This window comes from Electrona antarctica, assembly GCF_951216825.1.
Source record: "Electrona antarctica genome assembly, chromosome: 7".
Taxonomy (NCBI): domain Eukaryota; kingdom Metazoa; phylum Chordata; class Actinopteri; order Myctophiformes; family Myctophidae; genus Electrona; species Electrona antarctica.
The window spans coordinates 55221101-55238749 of NC_136812.1; the positions used below are offsets into that span (position 1 = coordinate 55221101).

The 17649-nt window shown below is 43.4% G+C and overlaps 1 protein-coding gene and 1 pseudogene across 2 annotated transcripts; both read left to right on the forward strand.

Annotated features, from left to right (window-relative positions):
- Positions 1 to 2942: 2942 nt before the first annotated feature.
- Positions 2943 to 4208, forward strand: LOC306926366 (peptide chain release factor 1-like, mitochondrial; the record flags this gene model as incomplete). The annotated part of the gene is made up of 1 exon (XM_079505631.1): positions 2943 to 4208. The coding sequence occupies one exon, from the start codon at positions 2943 to 2945 to the stop codon at positions 4206 to 4208; it is 1266 nt and encodes a 421-aa protein (XP_079361757.1).
- A 1436-nt stretch (positions 4209 to 5644) lies between these two features.
- Positions 5645 to 6637, forward strand: LOC306926367 (lipoyl amidotransferase LIPT1, mitochondrial-like; annotated as a pseudogene). The gene has a single exon. The product of its transcript is annotated as a lipoyl amidotransferase LIPT1, mitochondrial-like (transcript).
- The last annotated feature ends 11012 nt before the right edge of the window (positions 6638 to 17649 follow it).

Below are 17649 nucleotides of genomic sequence, written 5' to 3' on the forward strand. Positions count from 1 at the left end.
CAAAACAGTGGTAGACATAGTGCTTCTGGACATGTGATGTGCCTGTCACTAAAAATGTTATGTTAAAACAAAGCTTACATACGTGAAAACCCCACCAACGTTTGGCCGAGTAATATGCTATGTATTTATCCATCTATGATGCTTGCTGTAATTTTGACACTGGATTTGATAGTTTATACACAAGCCCTCCATTTATTTGATTTCACTTGAATCTCAATGAAAAAGATTGTCTTGCAATAACTGAGACACAAAAGGGTGGGTCACATTTTAAACACTTGTTATCCTCTGCATTTTGTATGGCCTGTTCCAGAATATCTAAATGCCATATGTGACAGTATCCGACGCAAGGGCAATCATTGCGCAGCTGACAGCTTTTCACTAGAGAATTGTTGTTGTTTTATCCAAATGCTATGAACTAATTTGAGTTTATTTAACAGGGACCAAACAATAATTTTTTTTATCAAGTTGTAAAAACAGAAACCATTGCATTGTACATAAACTTTGCCAAGGCTAATTTGCAACCCCAGTCCCTGGTTAGGCCTTTCTATAGTATATCTACCTATACTAAAAAAACTATCTTTACAACAAATACGTGCAGATACATAAAATGTTCGCACCTCTGGCCCGATTTCAACCGGAGTTTAACTTTATTATTAAATATTTTGAGTTCAGTTTGTCTTTTTATTCCAGTTGGTAGGGCATTCCACAGGTGTATCCCTTTTGCTGAATAAGATGACTGACCAAATGTGGCGTTGCACTTTGCCGGCTGCTGATCCCCTTGTGATCCTACTTGTTGGCCTACCTGGTCCTTTTACCTGAGGACAAAGTACCGCTGGGGCAAGATCATGAACATATTACAAAATTACCATGATGAAAGAGAATTATGATTGCAGTTTTCCAACAATTTGGAAATCTGCCACTTCTGATTGAGAGGTTTATCAGGTGTTATAGATTGATACCCTTATTATCCCGCGGGGGGAAATCAGTCACCCAGATGTGGCACAGCAGTTAAGGTTACAGCATAAGGATAAGACGGATAAAAAAGTACTGTAGAAGAAACAAGGCAGAAGGAAAAGCAAGGTGCATCAAGAAACAATAATAATAATACAATTATAATAAACAGGGCAAAAAGGATAAACAAAAACATATGCATATATACAGTCGATGAGTGCGTCATAATAAAGTGTATTAATGCGTCTCATCATAAGAAAAACAAGACAAAAATAGTCAACAGTGCAAAGCCAAAAAAAACAAAAGTGTCCATTGGTCAGTGCAAAAGAGCATGAGATGTGGAAAGAAAACAGCACAAGATACGCTCGGAAATGTCTTAAGAGGTCAGAGTCTCTCTCTTTTTTTAATAAAGGACAAAGGCACAACGGACTTCCCAAGTCTTTCACACCTGCGAGTCGGGAGGGATAATCTCTAGGTGGAGGGGGTTCAATGACAGTGGAAGTATGCTTTTTTTTTTTTTTCATAATATTTTTTTATTTGTTGTTGACACTACTAAGACAGGTGTTATTTGTACACCTGGACTTTTGGTAATATTTCTGCATTCATGGGAAAGATTTAATCAACTGGATTTTCATCGCACAGTGAATCGGGTGAACAAATTTAAGTTGTGGATATAATACATGTGACAGTGTGACAACTTTACCACACCAACAAGAAAGGAATCAATCTTCACATGAATAATTCATATACACAAATAACAATATATGTAATGTTGCAGAGTAGACTACAGTATGCATACACAGAGAACAGAGCAGATTCAGTGTCTCTACATACACTCACAGACATGGAGGTAATTATCCTGGAGGCCATGTCATCTGCCTGCCTCCCATGACATGGATGTGAAGGTGGTACACAGACTGGGCACCATGCTTCCCATCATTGATCACCACTCTGTAGCCGTCGTCTAAAGATTCTTTCTTGGCTACATTTTTGGCAACAACAAGGAGGTGTCCTAAGAGCTCTGCATCATCATCTTTAGCCTCACTAATTCTTGGAATAGGAAGCCTTGGGATGACAAGGAAATGGACAGGGGCTTGGGCGTTGACATCTCTGAAAGCCAAACACTTGTCATCCTCATAAATGATGTTTGCGGGAATACTTTTGTCAATTATTTTGGAAAATATGGTCGGAGCTGGGGACCCATACTTCTTACTTGCCTCTTCTGCCAGGCGCACCTCCTCACTTTTGGTGCATAACTGTCTCTCTTCTCCACGTGCATGACGGACACACACACAGCTGGTCCTGAAGAACTGCGTCCGTGGAATGACACGAGGAATCATTATGCTACTGCAAACTCAACTGTAATTTAAAGCAAAACGGAAGTATGCTTTTTAATACAAATAAGTAACCAACCCAAACGACGCCGACGCCCGCCAATGTCATGTCCATATATATGGATACCTGCGTCACAGTGACATCAGCACCAATGCCCAAATATGAAAATCTAGAAAGTGTGACATCATGTTTTTACGGCACTATGTGGAACAAGTGCTCTCGCCTCTATTCCAGATCTTGAACGCAGCGAGGTTCCAGCTATTGGTATATGCTAATACCACCGCATGTCTTGCCAATTTGCTACCAATGTCCAGTCAGCTCCAGCAATTGAAGGAACCAAGGAGAACAACCATGTTGTGCCTGTCCTGAGACCAAGAAAGTTAGGGATGCTTGCATCATTGAAAAGGGGGAGGAGAACTGCACAGACTTGATAGAGGCACATCAATAATGCATGCAGTAACTTGGATTTAAGATTTAGACTTTGCGTGTTATTTGCGAGTTGCTGGCTGACTAGGAGACCTTGGATATTCATCGTAGCCTACACCAGAATTGCCTGCTTAAATCTGTCAAATATTTCAAACAAAGCATGTATAATGTTCCACCGAGGAGTAATCCACATGTTTCCCAAAGGGAACAATCGTTTGTTGTCTCTGTTGATGCATTGTCTTCCAAAACCACCAACTATCTCATTTCACAGAAGCAAGTGTATTCCTAATCACTTCAGATTTCATAAACTGTCCAATAATTACAGAGCTGCTAGAACTCTGCATACTGGCTTACCATTGATGGTGGATAAATTGCTGACTGTCGATGAGATCTTTGCTATGAGATCTCTGCAGAGCTATTTGAAGAAGATGGAGAGTGATTATGGATTATGGATGCTCGTTAACAACAACAACAACATCACAAAGCAGTGGGATGAAGTGGAGCTGAGGGCAAAGCGGACTAAAGCATCACTGTTGGCTCTGCTCATCCAGTGCATGGAAACCAAACAAAAGGAGATTGCAGAGACGGAGTCGCTGCTGAAAGAGGATCCAGGCCTGCGTGAGCTGGCGGACCTGGAGATAAAAGCTTGTCTCAAAGACATCCAGGGCATCAGACAGAGGATCCTGGGTTTGTTGATCCCCGGGGAGGAATTGGAGCTGAGCGACCTCGTCCTAGAAGTCACAGCCGGGGTCGGAGGTCAGGAGGCGATGCTGTTCACCGCGGAGGTGTTTGATATGTACCGGGGCTTCGCTCGCCACGAAGGATGGGCCTTCGAAATCCTGGAGTATGTGACCAGTGAGATAGGTGGGCTGCGGCGCGCGTCGGCCAGCATCAGTGGCCCCCAGTGCTACAAGAGGATGCAGTTTGAAGCCGGGGTCCATCGCGTCCAGAGGGTGCCCAAAACAGAGAGACAGGGTCGCATGCACACCAGCACCGTTACTGTCGTCGTCCTGCCACAGCCAACGGATATCTCTTTTACTATAAATCCCAAGGACCTGAGGGTGGAGACCAAGAGGGCGAGTGGAGCTGGGGGCCAACACGTCAACACCACGGACAGCGCGGTAAGAATCGTGCATCTACCCACCGGTGTAGTGTCAGAGTGTCAACAAGAGCGATCCCAGCTGAAGAACAGGGATAAAGCCATGAAGGTACTGAGTGCCAAACTCTACTCCATGAGACTGGAGGAGGAGACCGCCAAACGCTGCAATGCACGCAAAGCACAGACCGGCAGCAAAGCCCGGTCAGAGAGGATACGCACCTACAACTTTGCCCAGGACCGGATCACTGATCACCGCCTGGGGAAGACTGTCCATAACGTCGGAGAGTTCCTGGTGGGAGAGGCGCTCCTGGAGGAAATGAACTCCTCTCTGGAGGATCTGACCAATCAGGAGATGCTCATGGACCTCCTTAGAGAAAATGACCAGCAACTCGCCTGAATGACGTATAGCAATTTGGTGTCGAATTATCCATGACGGCCATAGCTGAATGTCTGAGAGCTCGGCTGGGAAGCCAGAGGTCCTCGAGGTCCCGGGTTCGATTCCAGACCTCAGCAATGTGTCGAAGTGTCCCTGAAAGCAAGACACTTAACTGCTCCCCCCTCTGTGCTCATCTGTGGGCACAGCTAGATTAAGCTGAAAACTGAAATTCCCCGGTGGGATGAAATAATCATCCCAAATAAATCAATCAATCAATTTGCAAACTGTGGAAAGAAAATTATATTTATATTTATATAGCGCCAAGTACTCAAAGACATTGTTGGGCCAGGGGAGAGGACAATAAAAAGAGAACAACTTTATAATAAAATGACTCATCACCTTTGTACTTTGTAACACACTAGAGTGAACCAGGGCCGGATTAAGGCCTGCAGGCTTACGACCAGATAATGCCAGCCCTATCACCATTACACCATAGAAACACCTTATTTCACCCAGACAAAATCAGTCAGTGCTTACATGTTGCCAGTATACTATTTATTAGTCTATGAATAAAATCTATACATTTTGTCACTCAGAAGTTCATTTCAAGCTGAGAAGTCAACCTATCGTAGATGCATACAGTACTTCAGTGGCGTGCACAGATAGACACTAGGGGGTGCTAGAGCACCCCCTGCCCTTTTGGCAATGTGCCCTTTTGAAAAAAAAAAGAAACAAACACTTTTTTTTCTCTTTTTTTTTTTTTTTTTTTTTTCAAAAATAGCAGACCTACAAGCTCATAGCGCGCCACTCGGTGGCGCGCTATGAGCTTGTAGATCTGCTATTTTTCAATAGCTAAAGCATAACATAATGCTAACACCAAAAGGGGTTCCCGCCCAAAATGGATTAAGGCAACCGGCCGGTTCCACACGCTGCACAAGGTGCCCTTTTTTAACTTGAGCACCTGCCCCTCTAAATGTCTGTGCACGCCACTGCAGTACTTTATTTTTTGAGGGGGGCTAGCCCTGTCAAATTCAAGTAGTGGAGCTACTCAACAGTTCTCAAGTTATGTGCATTACAGACGTACACACAGAGATGTAGTGCATTTATAGATATTACATATGACACATACAGTATCAGCATCTCTGTTAAAATGTGTTACAAGAGGCAATCACACTTTCATTTGCTGGTTGCTCACACTGCCAACTGCTGATGCCGGTTTTCAAAGACATGGCAATGATTCTACCGTTGTGCCACCGCCAACAGTCAAAAGAAGAGGACAACAGCCATATTACCAGACACACCTGTAAAGCGGGCCTTGGGAAGAGATGAGTAAATCGGCTGGCTTGTGTCTCCTGCAACCAAAAAACGTTGCATGTTTTTCAGCCCTCAAATTCTACCGATGAGAACAATGCACTGATCAGTCGATCGAGCCGATTGATCGCTCGCTCCATTGGATCATGGCGTCATTAGGGACCATGCAGAGTGTACTTCTCCGTACAGCGGTGTGTTTCCACCGGCTGGGAGCCCGCAGCAGGAGCATGTCCTCTGTGTTTAAAGCATCCCCGGGCCCGGTCTTCCAGTCTGTGTCTACAAACATCTACGTGGACCTGCAGCGCAATCCACACGTGCTGCTGTTGTGGAGGAACTCCCCCTGTGTGGAGACCGATCTGAAGGTGCTGAGGAGCTCCGAGGTTCCTCTGGCCAGGAGGAGGAGCGGAGGAGGAGCGGTCTTCCATGACCTCGGCAACGTCAACCTGACATTCTTCACCTCCAGGAAGCAGCACGACAGACACCGGAACCTGAGGCTGCTCATCGCCGCTCTGAAGAACATCTCTGGACGTCCGCAGCACTGACCGCTTCGACGTGCTGCTCGACGGACGCTACAAGGTCTCCGGGACGGCAGCAAAGGTGGGCCGCAGCGGGTCCTACCACCACTGCACTCTGCTGCGGCTCTCGGGCCGACCTGCGAGGGGATCCGGAGCACCGCCGCCACCGCCAGCGTCCCCTCGCCCGACAGGAACCTACAGGATAAAGACCCGGCACTGGACTGCCGGACCGCCATGAACGCCGTGGTGACGCAGTACAGTGCAGAGTTTGGTTGCAGCGTACCAGTGCAGAGGGTGGATCCCAGTGACGAGCACTCGTTTCCTGGCATCACCAGACTGGCCAACGAGCTGCGGTCCTGGGTGTGGACGTTCGGACGCACGCCCAAGTTCACCATCCATGCCCCGCTTCGTTTCCACGACGACACCTCCGCCAATCACAGCCTCGCATCTGCTGTCGTGGAGGTGAAGAACGGGCTCATAGAGCGCTGTGAGATCCAGGTGCGCCCCGATTGGCTGCCCGTGGAGGCGTGCGCAGAATTCTCCTCGCTGCTGATTGGCTGCAGGTTCTGTCCGGGCGACGTGGCGGCGGTCGCCTTGGCGATGCTGAGATCTACAAGCTCATAACACGTCACATTGTAGATCTGCTTTTCAAATAGCCAAAGTATTACGTTAAGTAGGCTACTTAATTGATATTTTGTATTCATAAAATCTGCAATATAAGAATAAACAAAAGCTGTAATTGTAGTAGAGTAGAAGTAATGAAACGGGATATACTCAAGCTTTTTTCCAAAATAGCAGATCTACAAGCTCACAACATATAGCTCACAACGCATCATGTTGTAGATCGGCTTTTAGTCAAAGTAGCCTATGATGTAGTTGTAGTATGGGGGGGATGAAGGAGATTATTGGGGGGGGGGGGGGGGGGGTGTATGGAGGGAAATTGGAGCTTGAAATGTACAATAATATTGACATCAAAATATACTTATTATACTAAAGTGCCAAGTAAAAAACTCATAATAGCTCTGCTGTCGGGAAGAAACGACATTTTTCAGGAAATGTTTACTTTGAAATGAACAACTACACAAACTTGAGTAGCTTATGAGTGGTAGAAAGCCAACCCTTGCCTAAAAAGAATTCCATGTGCGGACAAAATAAGCTGTCTTTTGCGTCATTTCCGGGTTTTTAGACAGCTGGTGGATGGAAATGAAGCTCCACCCAGATTGCCACGTTGGCCAGATTCCCGGAAAAGCTTGCCCCATAGTTTATCATGTGTTTGTGTTTGTGTGTGTGTGTGTGTGTGTGTGTGTGTGAGAGAGAGAGAGGGGGAGAGAGAGAGGGAGACAGAGAGAGAGACAAGCACGTGCGTGCGTATGTTTGCAAACATAAGCACGTGTGCATGCGTTGGTATTGTTTTTATTGTTTGTTAGCGAGTAGACCTACACATACATTTTACAATTATGTGTGGGTGTGTTTACGAGGTGCATCATGCATGTGAGTGAGTACAACAACAAATTAAGTTTATGCATTTATTAGACCTCACTCTTTTTCAGAGCGACTTACAAAGTTTCAGATCTGAGTAATAAATGTTATGAAACCTTGTCAATAATGACATTCTAAATGGTCATAATCTAACAAGATCTTTGCTACCAAAATATAATTGAAAAGTAATGCAAATGCTAACATGACTACTGCTGTATTGTACGTATGGTTATTGCTGTGGTCCTATTGATGTGCTCTTTTTACTATTATTCTTTACCTATAATGCTGCTGTGATCGCTTGAATTACCCCCAGGGTGATTAAAAAGTGATATTTTATTAGACTTTACATTATCCACCAGCCAAAGACACGAGATGCGGGTTGCCAACATACCCCATGTATGAAGACCATTGCGTCACAAACGTTTCGTTTGTTTGTTTGCACTGGCCTGGGAACATGCTAACAGGCCGCAGAGCCTCATGTTTTCCCGAGTGAAGAGACCGGAGAGGGAAGCGCCGAGGGGGGCGGACAGAGATACGCGGACAGGACACACTGCTGCGGAAATTAGAACAGCAGAATGTCAACTAATGACGATACCCATGCAGTGAAGCGGACAGGCAAATGGGTAATCTATAAACTGCCTATCGGGTACCCACGCCTGGGACCTGTAACATGTGCGAGAATATGTGCACACACACACACACACACACACACACACACACACACACACACACACACACACACTCAGTGCCGTAGCTACCATTGAGGACACCGAGGACTTGTCCTCTGTGTTTTCCCGACCCCCAAAATATATATTTGTGCGGTGTTCGGTGGGGCAAAGATATTACAAACGTACACAGGAGCAGCGCTGCCCCTCAGACTCCCTACATGCAGCCCCTCCCCTACTCACTCTGTCTGTGACAGTCTGTCACTCACACGCGCATAGAGCACACACACACACACCCCGCTGTCTTTTCTCCTGCGTTTCCATCATATGGGCATACCTAACAAAACGTGCTGCGTGATGACGTGTCGAGGCCCACATCGATAAAAGCCAATAAAAATGAAGCTCATCCGTTTAATTCCCCATATCTCCGCATCCGTCCAAATAGGCAAACACAGCTGCTACTGATTACAGAAATCCTCCGTTTTTTATTCCCATTCAAGATAACATCCAGAGAGTGTATTACTCGGTTTCAACTTAATCATCACGCTAAAATATGTATCTGAAAACATTATAGGGTAGAAATAAGCCACATAACAGTAAACTGGTACAGCTGGCCATCTATCTGACTTAAACAAACACAGCACACCATGCGCTGGTATAGCATAGCTACAGTCCCTAGCTACCGTCCCATCGCCTGAAGGGATGCGACGCTCTGATTGGTTCAGAAACTTCATAGCGGTGTTTCAACTTGAAACCGTCTGAAACTTCAAAATAAAATGTCCACCATTTCCGTTGCACTACGCCTTTAACTTCTTATCATCGCTCGTATTTCTATTTGCTAAAGGCTGATCAAGATGGCATGTACGGAACCTTCGCAGCCCGTTCTGATAGATGCAGAAGTGCTTTGGACATAGCCTGGTTTCGAGCATGATTCGGTGGACTCCGTGAACCCGTTCCAACAAAACAAATTCATGGAACGCAGCGAATAAGGCTGGAAACCTGGCTAGTTTGGTAATACTTTGGACTTGAATCTGATGAACACGGAAAGCCAAACGACAGTTGCAAGCCAATACGTTGTTGTTGTTGTTGTCCTGTTAGCCACAAAGATGCGACAGTCCTAAAGTATTTGGGATCACCACTAGATGACGCAGCGGTAGTGCTCCAATATGGTGGCAATGCTTTGTCTATGTAATACCTCAAACATGCATGTAAACACGCACGGTCACACGCACACGTGTGTGACGGGGTCGGTTTTGATGTCTGAAGGTGTTTGAGAAGCTGCTAATTAGGAAATCACCTGCACCTGAGTAATTGGGTGGAGCCTTTAAAAGGCAGGCTGCAGCAGTACAGAGGAGAGCAGTGCACAGAGAGAAGAGAGCTGTGGAGAGGAACAGAGGGCAGAAGGAGCTGGCTGGAAGGAAGGGGAGCGGCCATGAACGGGGGCCAGTGTCGGGGCACCGAGGACAGGGACACCCCAGCCGGGAAACTGGTTGCTTGGCACCAGGCGGGGTGTGCCCTGTCCGCCTGTGGCAGGACCCGTCTGTGGAGGTGCTGGGAGAGGACGCCAGGGGAAGAAGGCCCGAGTGAGAGGACCCAGTGAGAGGTGGCAGATGGTGAAAGAGGCGATTCAACGCAGCAGAGGGGCCAAGTTTCGACTAGCCCCTCTTGGAGCTAAGTACCCCTCTATGACCTTGAAGCTTATATTGACTGTGCACTGTGCAATCGAATCAGCGAATGGAATCAGTTTAACCATTTTAGCTATAGTTTTATCTTTTTATTGTCAGCCTCCACCTGTTTGGCAAACTTGATTCACTGTTTGTTTGGGACACGAACCTCTGGCCGTTTTTATAATTTGCGCATGCTTTTATGTTATTTTGACTTCATACTTAAGTTCTTCTTTTCTGTGTGAAATTGTGAGCATTGTGGACCGTAGGCCATTGTAGACAACCAAACTCATGTGAATTATTTTGACCCTTAAGGACCCCGCAGAAGAAATAAAGACGGAAGGCTGCTATAAGGAATATTTGGACTGATCCCCACCCCAGGAGAAAGAACTGAAAGAACATTGTCTTTACTCCCTTATAAGTGATACAGTGCCATTTTCATGTTTAATCATTATTGTGTTTTGCCAATAAACCTGTTATTGCGCCCTTGATCTTACTCTGTTTCACTCTGCTCAACCCTGGTAAAAGAACCTGTGTGTCTAATGTATTTTATTTAAGTGGAGTCCTGGGCTCCACAGCCTCCAGGTGGCGTAGTCGGCTACTTTGCATTGTTATACTTTTTAACCTCGCCACACGTGCACATGCATGCACACACATGCACCCTGACATTCTGAATTTACTGTTACTGTTACTAATTGATGCTTTGATCCTTTCATAAACATAAATTGTAAATCATTATATAACATAAGACAAGTTTTTGTTTTGTACAGCATGACTTTTAAATGTTTTTTAAAGTAACAGGAAGTTGCGTCATCACTCCAATATGGCGGAAGCACTGGGCGCTGGTTGTTACTATGGGACTTGATGGGAGTGTCGCCACTTTATGTAGAATCTCTTTGCTCTACTCTAGACTTTGAACCTTGACCTTTGCACCAGTCTTTTTAATGCTGTTTTTATGGGCAATATCTGTGTTGTTGTTTATGAATTGTTATGATATGTTGATATGGTCAGACTTTTTGTCTGACCAGGACCTGCGTAAACAAATTGTGTTCTGTACTCATATGGAATGACAATAAAACTCCTTGAACCTTGAACCATCATTTTGGTCTGCTGGCGCAGCCACGTTATTATTACACCAATAAATAAATGTTATAATAAACAAGCACACAAACCAGATCCAAGCGATCAGATGCAATCAGCGCACTGCTCCACAGTAATTAAATCAATAATGTATGACGCTAGTATCATAGTGGCTGACTTTAGTGCTCTTATTTAAATTATATCAACATTCTCAGTGCAATGCACAAACTGATCTAATTCAAAGTATTTCAGAAATAGCCAACATTTTGGCCAGCTACCAGCCCAATTACCATAGGAGGTTATTATTACATTGAGAAAATCTATCTATGAATGCACCCAGTCTCTGTCTGTAGGTCTGTCTGTATTCGACACACGCGTTCCACACCACCGCAGGGGGTGCAGTGGCCGGTGTCGAGTCGGTAGAAACTACAGGCTTTCTAGCCCTGAAAAGTTGCAGTGCGAAAATGGAAGTCACCGTTCTCACGATAATAAAAATCTAAATATTTTGGTTTAAAAAAAATCTGCCTAACGATGTCACTGGTGGACGGGTTTCTAAATGATATTTTTTTTTGTGCGTTTTTTGCCTTTATTGATAGGGTACAGTAATTAGACAGGAAAGGGGGAGAGAGATGGGGAGTGACACGTGGCAAAGGCCGTCGGGCTCGCGGCACGCCGTCTGGCTGGCTTGGCAGCCTAGGTGCCCAGACGGTTGAGCTAACCGTCCGGGCCTGGTGGACGGGTTTCTGAACTGCCCACAGCCCTCCTATGAGTAGAAAACAAAATTGTGCCATTTTATCATGATATTTAGTGAGGACCCATTATGAAGATAGGTTGAAAAGTGGTGAAGTGGTCCTTTAAGACATTACAAAAAAAATAATAAAAATAAACGTCATTAGCATTTTTGTATACAATGTAAACTGTGGGAACACACTTTTATAGAGGAAGGTCCTTTTGAACATCTACAGGCAATCAGTGCAACAATAGAAAAATCACACCTGTGTGAACCGAGCGGTGCAACTATGCCGTTACAGGTACTGTACTGAACTCTAATGCAGAACCCAGGTCACACATCGCTTGTGTGACCTGGGTGGGAGGAAAGTTAGGATATTAAAAAAAAAAATAAAATAAAATAAAAACAAAATAAACGGGGACATTATTTCCTTTTCAAGAAAGGGAGAAGTTTCCCTTCAGCTTTGAGTTTTGCTATTTCAGTCATCAAGACCGGGTCATCATTAATGACCTTAGAACACTGCAGAAGAAAAGTGTTCAGCTTCTCTATACTAGAATAGCCCTTCAAAACTTGATCAAATGTATCTGGCGCGGCAATGGCCAGCTCAGCAATTGGGGCGTTGGTTGTTACTGTATTCCGGTCCACTCGGACGTTGTAGCACTCCGAGAAATTCTTCCTCTTCTGGAAATGGTGAAGGACCTTTTTGTAACGCTGTAACACCTGCTCTGGATTTACAGCTGAGATGAAAAAGACAAAGAAACATTGTTTTATCAAATTTGATATAGCAGCATTTTCCTTTATGCAATATGCATTTTCTCACCAAAATGCAGAATACATAGTCCCCCCCCCCCCCTCCCCCCTAAAAAAGTGTAAATGTTTACAGCCTAAAGTTACCTCTCTGTCTGAAGGTTTTTTTGTCTTTGCTGGACTTCTTTTTTTCCCCTTTGCCTTTTTCTGTTTCTTCCCTTTCTTGCCTTTCTTCTTCTTCCTGGATGAGGACGATGACGAGGAGGATGAGTCAGTCTGGGATACTTCCGAATCGTCTTCAACATAATTTGCCTTGGCACTTCTTTTTCTTTCTTTTCAAAATCTTTGTATTCAGGTTTTTGACAGTAGCCCAGGGGCAAGTATTAAACAGACATATAAAATATAACAATAAAACTCAATCCCCTATCCCACCCTCCCCCCACCCACAATCCCAAGGATAGTCGGAAAAACAGTCTGGAGGAAATAAAATAAATATATATATACACACATACACAAAATACATGCATACATAATTACAAAAATTTAAAATATAATAAAATAAAATGCAGATTTTTCATAGCAGAGCAGATTTTGTTTCCGCTGTGGTTTGGCGTTGGCCGAGGCATAGGCACGGCACACTATGCAGTTTGTGTGTTGTGGTAGAATGTCATAAACGGGCCCCAGGTCTTGTAAAAGGCACTTCTTTTCTTATCTAATAAAGCAAAACAATAAATACAAAGACAGAAACAACTAGAAAAAGTGCCCTTCTGGGCACAGGTCTCCACCAGGAGGATAGGACTGTGTGAGATGTTTGGCAAAATGTTTAGGAGTAATATAAACATGTTTGCCTTTGATGGCAATTGGATGACTTGAGGCATTTTGTTCCAAAAATGTGTTTTTCAAAAAGCAACCTGTTGGTGGCGCTATAACAGGCCAATGTGAAAAGGGTGGGATATATTCCTCAGCCTAGTAAGAAAATGTGTGAAAGATTTCACGTAAATTGCATGCTGCGTTCATGATTTGAGGCTTTTGTTCAAAACGGGGCAATCTTGCAAACTGTGAAAGCCAATTATAGCCAATTAGGATGGAATATGAAATATCGGACAGATCCGACTTGAGCACATGACCATAGAGATACTGTGTAACGATTTGTGAGATTTTTGGACAGAATCTGGAGGAGTAATATAAAAAAAATTGTTTTACAAAAGTCGGCCTCCTGGTGGCGCTATAAAAGGCAGATGCGGAAAATGCAGGTCAGAGGTTTGTCCTTGGCCTCTAGGGAGTGTGCATGAAACGTTTCACGCAGATCGGTGCAGTTTTAGGTAAAAATGTGAAAAGCTGCCTCATGGTGGCGCTATAACAGGCCGTTCTGGAAAATGCGGGGCAGAGGTTCATCGTTGGCATCCAGGGAGTGTGTGTGCAAAGTTTGGCATCGACCGGGTTAACGGTGCCGGAGATTAGCTGTACACAGACGGACGGAAGGAAGGACGGACGGACGGACGGACACACACACACACACACGGACGGACGGACACACACACACACGGACGGAGTGCAAAACATACTCTCTCCCCATGCCTTCGGCCTGGTGGAGACAATGAATTAGACAGTAAAGAGGGGCAGCTTGGGTGGTACTGTAGCTCAGTGGTATAGCATGTAGCAAGGCCTACATCACTAACTATAAACAGACTATGAACAGAACTGTACATAGTCTATTTGAACTTTGCAAGATTGACTACCCTTACACGCAGAGACAACACAAACAAAAGTACTTCATAACACTACTATAAGTATAATTATGTAACAGAATATGCCATATTCAAACTATACTATGTACTATGCTACTAAATGGCTGGCAGAGTAAATTAACCTTATTATTGGATGTGAAATCTATGAGCCTAGTACTACAGTTGTAATGTAATGGTGCACAGGTGGAGAGGAATGACTGAATGAAGAAAAAAGTGGAATGTCCGCACACGATATAGTTCTGCTCCCCGTCTTTTTAATTTCAACCTAAATAAAACAACGTTTCGCCCCGAAAGCCCGGAGGGGCGAAACGTTGTATTTAGGTTGAAATAAAAAAAGACGGGGAGCAGAACTATATAGTGTGCGGACCTTCCACTTTTTTTTTTTCTTCATTTGTCTGCTATCTCCCTCCCCCTCCGAGGGAGGGCAGAATCCAAAAGAGCCGGCCGGCCCGCTGGCTCCCTCCCTTAGTATAGCCTACAGCTGCCGCTGTCATATGACTTTCCAATTAACACTGCAAGTTACCTAACAAAATAGAGACATATATGGTCAGGGGATATTAATAACACCTGGGAATACATTTCTTACCAAGAATGTTCTTCACCAATGTGTTTGTAAAGGTGTCTACTAACATATCCCACATTGGTTTATATTCAACCACCCTAGGGGAATTTTTGACAGCTGCTGAAAGGCAAAATGTTCTAAATTTCATTATGCTTTAAGTACCATGTGACGTGTCAACTAGGGGGTTTTCATCATTCTGAATCCATTCCAAGCATTCGTTTTGCACGAAAAACACTCCTTGGGCTAGCCATAGCCGTCATCACAAATGTGATGAAGTCAGCACATTTGGGCATATTTGGGCAAGTGGCTGTGGCCAAACTAGGGTGTCTATGGCCGTTTTTAGCCCAAGGAGTGTTTTTCGTGCAAAACAAATGCTTGGAATGGATTCAGAATCATGAATAACCCCCTAGTTTGACACATCACATGCTATTTAAAGCATAATGAAATTTAGAACATTTTGCCATATTGGCTGTTGATGGTACCCCAACTTTCAGCAGCTGTCAAAAGGTCCCCTAGGGTGGTTGAATATAAACCAATGTGGGATATGTTAGTAGACACCTTTACAAACACATTGGTGAAGAAAATTCTTGGTAAGAAATGTATTCCCAGATTTGACTGGTAATACTGATAATATTCCCTGACTAATAGGCCTGCAAACTATGCACATCATGGCTGTGACAGCTTGTAGATCTGTTCTTTTCGAGGCACAAAGGAGACAGCATGTAGTGCAATAGGAATAATTAAACCAAATGTGACAAAGTCATGTCATGTCTATGGTGCCTGCCTAAGAAATGTAATACCACGCTATTAAAGCAAAGCCGAATTTGCGCATATCGTACCGGTGATCAGCTGACTGTTAAAGGGAATGGGACCCGGCAAGCTGATTAGGTTGTTGCAGGTGACGCCCTAAACACACCCATGACTAATTCAAGGCCGTTTTGAGCACACCACGGGTGTCGGAGAACGCATCTTACCGTGCTCATAATTGCAAAATGACATTGGCCACGCCTCCATCTCTTAAAATCTGTCATATTATATGTCATATCATATGATGTTCAAAATGGCACCCAATATAATATATATATATATATATATATATTGGGTGCCATATATATATATATATATATTATATCTGATAGATTCAGCTAAGAGCTATATTCTGAAAATATCTCCTATACTCCTGATTCCTTTTAGTTCACAAAGTGTCTCTCTCTCTCTCTCTCTCTGTCTCTCGCACGCACGCACACATGCACGCACGCACTACTTCAATGTCCCAGGTTTGAATGTGTATTTAATCTGCTATTGTGCGACTGATTACGCAAAAATAAATATGCATTCTTAACAGTCAACTCGTCCTGATTTTAAACCTTTCATTTGTCATGTTTGAGCATTCGTGTATTTTACATGAATTGATTCTCACCTAAACTCTAAAACTGTATAATTCATGATAGAAAATTAAAAGATGTATTAAAACTATTTTTAAATATATAAATAAATATGGACACAATTGAAATGATGAGTAAGCATCTATGACAAAAAGGCCATGAAAATATGACCTTTTTTAAAAAAAGTGGTAATGTGGCTCAATTTGCCCCAGGTAAGGGGTAAGTTGATCCAAGTCGAGGGGTAAGTTGAACCACATGATATTTGAATGTTAAAAGCTTAAACTTGAACAGATAATGTATTCACTTATCGATAATAATATATATAACAGTTTTCCCTTTTGCAAATAGTCTTATTTATTTGTTTATTTATTATTTAAACAATATTAAGACAATTTAAAAAGTTTGTTATTCAGAAGAACCTTATATTTGCAATATTGTTAATACAATATTGCAAACTTCTCTTAAATGAGTATGTACATGCAAATTAAAGGTCATTCAGTATAATTTGAGTAGCAAAAAAATATGAATACTGATTCCCATTGACTCAATTTACCCCCGGACATTGGTTAATTTTACCCCCAGCCTCCATTTTAGAAAACAATGACTAGAATAGCTACTTCAGAAAATGTATTTGCTAAATGATTCACATGGTTCTATCCATTGGCAAATCATCAACGTGTATGACATTACATTTTTGACCTAGGTACATTTGACATGATACTTTGACCGACAAAAACCTGTTTTTTGTGTAAAAGAATGTTTTCTACTTTCCCCATGTGCTTCCCAACTTCACAGCCAGGTGTAAATGATGGATGCTTACTAGATTTAAGGTCACATGGCAACACGGTTTTCTAGTTTTCTAGATAAAGGGGGTGGTTCAACTTACCCGCTGGCTCATCTTACCGGCCCGTTCTCCCCTACATTTATTTTAAAAAATTACTTAAATGTATTCAAATATTTATATCAATTATTTTAAACCTAGAATCAAGCCTTCCAGGATCCTGGTGAGTCATGATCATAAAACCTCTGATTCTGTGAATAAATGAAAAACGCTAAACAAAGAGCATTTATTAAATGTATTAAATCATATAATTAAATATGCAATCTTGTTGTTTGTTTGTTTTCTCAGAATCAGAGGTGTTATGGTCATGACTCACTAGGATCCTGGATGGACTGATTCTAGGCTCAGAATAATTGATATAAATATTTTAGTAAATCTCTATGGGAGAGTTTTCAGCTCTATAGCTGCTCCCCACTGTATTACACTGTACCATGGCTCCCCCTAGTGACCGTTTATGGTATGTGCACCGTGCACGCTCCGGGCACCAGCAGGGCAGATACAGAGAGAGTTACGACATTGAGGGGGCAGAAAACAGCCTGGTCACGTGGTTTATGTTCTCGCGCGAGCCAATAGACTCCTATGCATTCCGTAAACTCCCGGATGTCCCCTTTCAATAGAAGTCTATGTAGAAGAGCCGCCATTGGACTGAAGCCCCGTGACGTGAACAGAGTTGTCGAAACTCTGTCTCACTTTATATGGCTCTGCAGCAGCAGGGATAGTGCGCATGCGCACAGC